This window comes from Physeter macrocephalus, chromosome 2, assembly GCF_002837175.3.
Source record: "Physeter macrocephalus isolate SW-GA chromosome 2, ASM283717v5, whole genome shotgun sequence".
Taxonomy (NCBI): Eukaryota; Metazoa; Chordata; class Mammalia; order Artiodactyla; family Physeteridae; genus Physeter; species Physeter macrocephalus.
Genome location: NC_041215.1, coordinates 66509506 through 66515400, shown reverse-complemented (window position 1 = coordinate 66515400; position 5895 = coordinate 66509506). Strand labels below are relative to the sequence as shown.

Here is a 5895-nt window from a genome sequence, read left to right as displayed (position 1 = left end):
CCGAATCGGTTCTGTCTGGCGTTCTAACGCTGCCGTCTTTGTTTTCCAGCAGTCTCTGGTCCCAGCCCACCCCATGGCCCCTCCCAGCCCCAGCACCACCAGCAGTAATAACAACAGTAGTAGCAGTAGCAGCTCAGGATGGGATCAGCTAAGCAAAACGAACCTCTATATCCGGGGGCTGCCTCCCAACACCACAGACCAGGACCTGGTGAAGCTGTGTCAGCCGTAAGTAGAAGTCGTTCTTGTGTTTAGCTCCTAAATATCTCCTTGATCTTATTACAGAGTGAGATAAATTGTGTTATAAGAGAGGTTTAGTACAAGACAAATCTGTGAATGCTCATTCTGGTCACAGTTGACAGGGTTTCTAAGTTTTGAGTCCTTGGATGCTTTTTCAGTCAGCATTACGATCAACAGAATGCCTATATAATAAAATAAATTGGAGCATGTGCTCAGTAGAATTTGACTTTATTGGCGCATGAGAAGCAGGCTATGAATTGTTTAAAAACGTGGCTGGTTCCTTTTTGAGGAGTGCTCATATTTTGTGGAAGCACCTCTCGGGGCCATTCTGTCTCATCATAAGAGAAACTTTAGTTGTCACCATTTATCAGAAAGGTAGTTACCATCTAACTTAATCCTAAATGCGTATAAACTCTTAATGCCAGGGGGGCAAAGGTAGTCTGTCTTTACTCACACCTGTAATTTTGTGGTCTGGGTTGTTCACGCTCAGCTCTGGGCATTCTTTTGTTTTTTTTTTTTTTTTTTTTTTTTTAATTTATCTGGTCCCAGCCCACCCCATGGCCCCTCCCAGCCCCAGCACCACCAGCAGTAATAACAACAGTAGTAGCAGTAGCAGCTCAGGATGGGATCAGCTAAGCAAAACGGAGCTCTATAGCCGGGGGCTGCCTCCCAACACCACAGACCAGGACCTGGTGAAGCTGTGTCAGCCGTAAGTAGAAGTCGTTCTTGTGTTTAGCTCCTAAATATCTCCTTGATCTTATTACAGAGTGAGATAAATTGTGTTATAAGAGAGGTTTAGTACAAGACAAATCTGTGAATGCTCATTCTGGTCACAGTTGACAGGGTTTCTAAGTTTTGAGTCCTTGGATGCTTTTTCAGTCAGCATTACGATCAACAGAATGCCTATATAATAAAATAAATTGGAGCATGTGCTCAGTAGAATTTGACTTTATTGGCGCATGAGAAGCAGGCTATGAATTGTTTAAAAACGTGGCTGGTTCCTTTTTGAGGAGTGCTCATATTTTGTGGAAGCACCTCTCGGGGCCATTCTGTCTCATCATAAGAGAAACTTTAGTTGTCACCATTTATCAGAAAGGTAGTTACCATCTAACTTAATCCTAAATGCGTATAAACTCTTAATGCCGGGGGGCAAAGGTAGTCTGTCTTTACTCACACCTGTAATTTTGTGGTCCGGGTTGTTCACGCTCAGCTCTGGGCATTCTTTTTTTTTTTTTTTTTTTTTTTTAAATTTATTTATTTATTTTTGGCTGTGTTGGGTCTTTGTTGCTGCGTACAGGCTTTCTCTAGTTGCGGCGAGCGGGGGCTACTACTCTTCGTTGGCGGTGCGTGGGCTTCTCATTGCGGTGGCTTCTGTTGTTGTGCAGCACGGGCTCTAGGCGCACGGGCTTCAGTAGTTGTGGCACGCGGGCTCAGTAGTTGTGGCACACGGGCTCTAGAGCACAGGCTCAGTAGTTGTGGCGCATGGGCTTAGCTGCTCTGCGGCATGTGGGATCTTCCCGGACCAGGGCTCGAACCTGTGTCCCCTGCATTGGCAGGTGGATTCTCAACCACTGTACCACCAGGGAGGTCCTCAGCTCTGGGCATTCTTATTCCCAAAGTTCCTACTCTTCTCACTGCCACCCTTGCCGTGTCCTGAGATGAAATGTGCATACATGTATAACTTTGTTCCAAAGGAAATTTGCATTATATGCTTGTCGATAAATAGAATGTAAGTATGCTACTTTGCTGCAATCACATTAACTAAGGAAGAAAGCACTAGTTTAAACCAAGGACCCAGAAGCACTGTACATTGCAAAGATCACAGTGTAAAGACTAAAAGCCTCCAATCAGTTTAAGCTATAAAAGCTTACACATACAACAGGTTCTTTTATTTATCCAAAGACAATCACGGTCCCTCACAAACAGAACTTTATATAACTATGGAAAAGGATGTCCACTGAAGAATGTTTCCTGTTCCCTGAAAAGTATTTCCATTTCTAAACATATGATTAATAGCATCTTATTTTTGTTGTAGTGGGTAAAGTATAAATTTATTACTTCTTGCTTTAAGAAAAAACTTTTTTTCAAAACTTACTTGGGCAGCGTTTCCAAACTGGAACTAAAAGTAACATCTGGCCTTCCATCAGGAGCGATGGTGGTTTTGCTCTGTTGTGTTTTTAGAGAGGAGGGTGGGACACCGGGAGGTGGTTTGTCAGCATCTGGAGAGCCTTCCCAAGGCCATCACCCTCAGGACCCTCCCTCCGCCTTTCCTGTGTTACCCTTCTGATCAGCCCCTTTGGACTTTGACTGTAGCCTTTGCTTCCAGGGCAGTGAAATAATGTCCTGTGCTAGGGATGACTTTGAAAGCAAGTCCAGCTCTTGGGGTTTGTCATGCCTGGCCAGAGTCAGATGGAACTTTGCCAGGCACGCCCTGCCCTGTTGCAGCTGTTCAAGACCACAAATAGGCCTTTTTGCTATCTTGTCTGCTGTTGACCTTTACAGCCATCTTCCTCTGCTTTTGCAACATAATTACAGGTAGATAGAGCACCTAAAGTCTAAGGAGCTAAAAATATAACTTTGTAGGACACAAAAGAATGAAATTAACCCTCACATTCTTGAGTAAGAGAAGGGGAAAGGATTTCAGAAGACAGATTGTTCCTCAGCTAGTTTTGAATCCTGTAAGGCGAGTTGTAGCATTAAGGGGATAGAGTTAAACAACCATAAAATTATAGAGTAATACCATGTTTTATATGCAGTAAATATGTATTTGAAAAATTAAACCAGCAGTTTTTTTACTGAGTCAAATCATATTCCAAATGCAGCAGAAGAGCATTTGATCATCTTTCCTGAAAAATTCCTTCCTTTGTTGTTGTTGGTCTCTTTGACATATGTGGATTTTCTCAGCACGTGTAGACATCAGTCTCTTCGCTGTTATCAATAGCAGCAATAATGGTTTGCCACTCACTCTCTCCTATCATTTGCAAAACCCCAGGTTTGATATTTAGCTCTGATGATAGTTTTCTTTATGTATTATACAGAGGCAAGACATACAGTAATAGAGAACTCTATGTCAATATCTGCTGAAAGCTTCGTTCCATTTAACACAGAGCATCTAATAAGTACCAGATTTGTCTTGTTGACAATTTTGTGTCTTAAAATGTGGAGAGAGCAAAAAGGAGCATTCCTGTTCTGGACTTAATTGTTTCCAGTAAAGAATAGCTAGTTGGCTACGTGGAAGTGACAGGAACCTTATGGAAAAGTGACTCATCTAGAACTTAAAAAACGGAGTGGACATAATTAGAGATTTTTTAGAAAAGTTTCAGAAGCTTCTCAGAAAAGATAGGTGTAAATTCATAGCTCTAAAAATATATATATTTTAGAAATAAAAATTTAGCACTGTAATTTACAGATTAACGGGAGTTGTAGGAGGGGCAACAATTGAAACAAGTAATTTGGGTCTCTAGGGGACTTGGATATTTTACAGGGTTATGTAACAGAAAAATGGAAAAAGATACCTAAGAATGTTTGCAACAGGGACTTGATAACATACAAACAATGCATGAAACCTGAAGGCAAGAATGACATGAGGATTGTGAAAACTGGAGAGGGAGACAAAGTATTTTTAAAAAGCTTTGTTTGGAGTAGAACATACAGATGCTATAATGTTAGAAGAAATGACAGTGAAAGAGCAGATGTCAACACAAGAGATGGTAGTGAAAAAGCAGCCTCAGCCCAAGTCAAAGAGGGACTCGGGACACTGGAAAGTGTAGGTCAACATGGCTGAGAGAAAGGGGGCTCACACTGGAGGGTAGTCAGTTTCGGTGACTTGAAGGACACTGGTCTGAAGGACTGGGCAGGGGTGTGACAGTGGTGATGGTGGCCAGGTGATAGGGAGTGAAAGGAGATCAGTTTTCTAAGAGGATTTGATGAAAGAAGCTGACCAGCTCTAGCGAACTTCTACACTGTGATGTGTGTATATATAGGAAGTCTCGTTGAGACCTCAGGACCACTCTGTCTGCTGCAGCTCTGCACCCTATTTCTAAAGTGTTATCTGCTCAAAAAGAAGACATCAGTCCAGTTAACCAGCACATTTAGGAAATGGAATGAGCTGGGTGACAGAAAGGACTCATCTTTTACCCCCTGACCTTTAGATCATCTTCATTCTCCGCCTTCTCTAAAAGCAAGCCAAACCAAAACCTTTGCCTGACTGTGTTGCCCTTCCAACTTCTCTGGCAGATTTTCTAGGCAGATGAGCCGACGGCTGTTGGTGCTGCCATTTTCTCACTACCTTAACCCTTTGCATTTTCCTTTCAAGTTTCAGCTGAAACTGCATGGCGTCTTCCATCTCCCTTATTTCCTCTGGCTTGTTTTCACTGTGGTCCACATCTCCTCAACTCCATGCTCTTTTGACTTAAGTTTTCTTGGCTTGTTCGTCTGCAGCCCCATCCTCTCAGAGGGTTATTCTCCACTCTCTCCAATTTTCTGCAGATTTTTCCACTTGAATATCTTACTAGCACCTCAGATTCAACACTCTCTCCTTCCTCTCCAAACCGTCACTTTTCCACATTTGCTCTCCGCAGGTTGAAGCTTTGGAGCAGTGTCGGCTATTTCCTGTTATCCTCTTAGTCATCAAGCCCTGCGGCAGCTTCTTTGGTCTGTCTTCGTTCTCGGAGCCGAGCCGGAAGAATGGGTGGTCCCTCCCTCCCTCCCTGAGGGGTGACAAGCGGGAACCGTTTGTTCCTGCTGCTCCCTCCCCTCAGGGGCCTCTCCATTGTCCCTTCTTGATTCTCCAAGGTCGAGTCTAAGCCCCCCCTGCCTCCTTCACGCGTGGACCACACTAACCTCTCCTTATTTATTTTTATGCATCCCCACCTCCCAGTCAGCATCTTACTTCCATACAGTTCTGTTCTCCGAGGGCTTGTTACGTAGCAGCACGTCTGTGACTGTGTGTAATGCTGACAGCATACCACCTTCACAGATTTCTTACCTACAGTATAAACTCACGGTGGTCAGGGGGGCAAGATTTTGGTGCCCCAGCATTACCTACCCCAGTGCTAGGCAAGTACCTTATTCTCAGTCAGTAGCCTGTAAAAGGGGTCAAATACTGCTTATATCATGAGGTTATGATTAGGATTGAATCAAGTAATATAAGGAAAGCCGCTGGTCCACAGTCTAGGTCATTGAGCAAATGTTAGTCTCCCCATGCCTGAGCCTTTCCTCCTCAAAATCCTAACTACTAGAATAAATTTAAATTATATGTAATTCTACATTTCAAATTAAGGAGAAAATATCAGATTCTGATCCTGAAAGCTGGGAAAGCCAGAGAATAGGTTGTATTAACATGAACCACCAACCTTCTCTCCCTGAGGCGTTTTTTTGGGGGGGACAAGGGGGGAGGGGGGGAGTGGAGAGAAGCACTTCACTCACAAAAGACTAGTTTTATCCTCATGCCACTCACCCCTGATTTATTCCTTGTCATAATACTGTAAAATCTTTTGTTGTGTCCCAACTATTTTTTCTGAAAATTTAAAAACAATATTTGGGGCTTCCCTGGTGGCGGAGTGGTTGAGAGTCCGCCTGCCGATGCAGGGGACGCGGGTTCCTGCCCCGGTCCGGGAAGATCCCACATGCTGCGGAGCGGCTGGGCCCGTGAGCCAT

General features: G+C 43.7%; 1 protein-coding gene across 3 annotated transcripts in view; it reads left to right on the top strand.

Moving 5' to 3' along the window:
• The first annotated feature begins 781 nt into the window (after window positions 1-781).
• The window catches only part of RBMS1 (RNA binding motif single stranded interacting protein 1), a 96108-nt gene continuing 90994 nt past the window's right edge, over window positions 782-5895 (top strand). For all 3 annotated transcript variants that reach the window (XM_055088106.1, XM_055088113.1, XM_024122384.2), the window contains exon 1: window positions 782-946. In XM_055088106.1, coding sequence (XP_054944081.1) covers window positions 795-946 — 152 coding nt within the window. In that variant the 5' untranslated portion in view covers window positions 782-794. The remainder of the gene's footprint in view (window positions 947-5895) is intronic.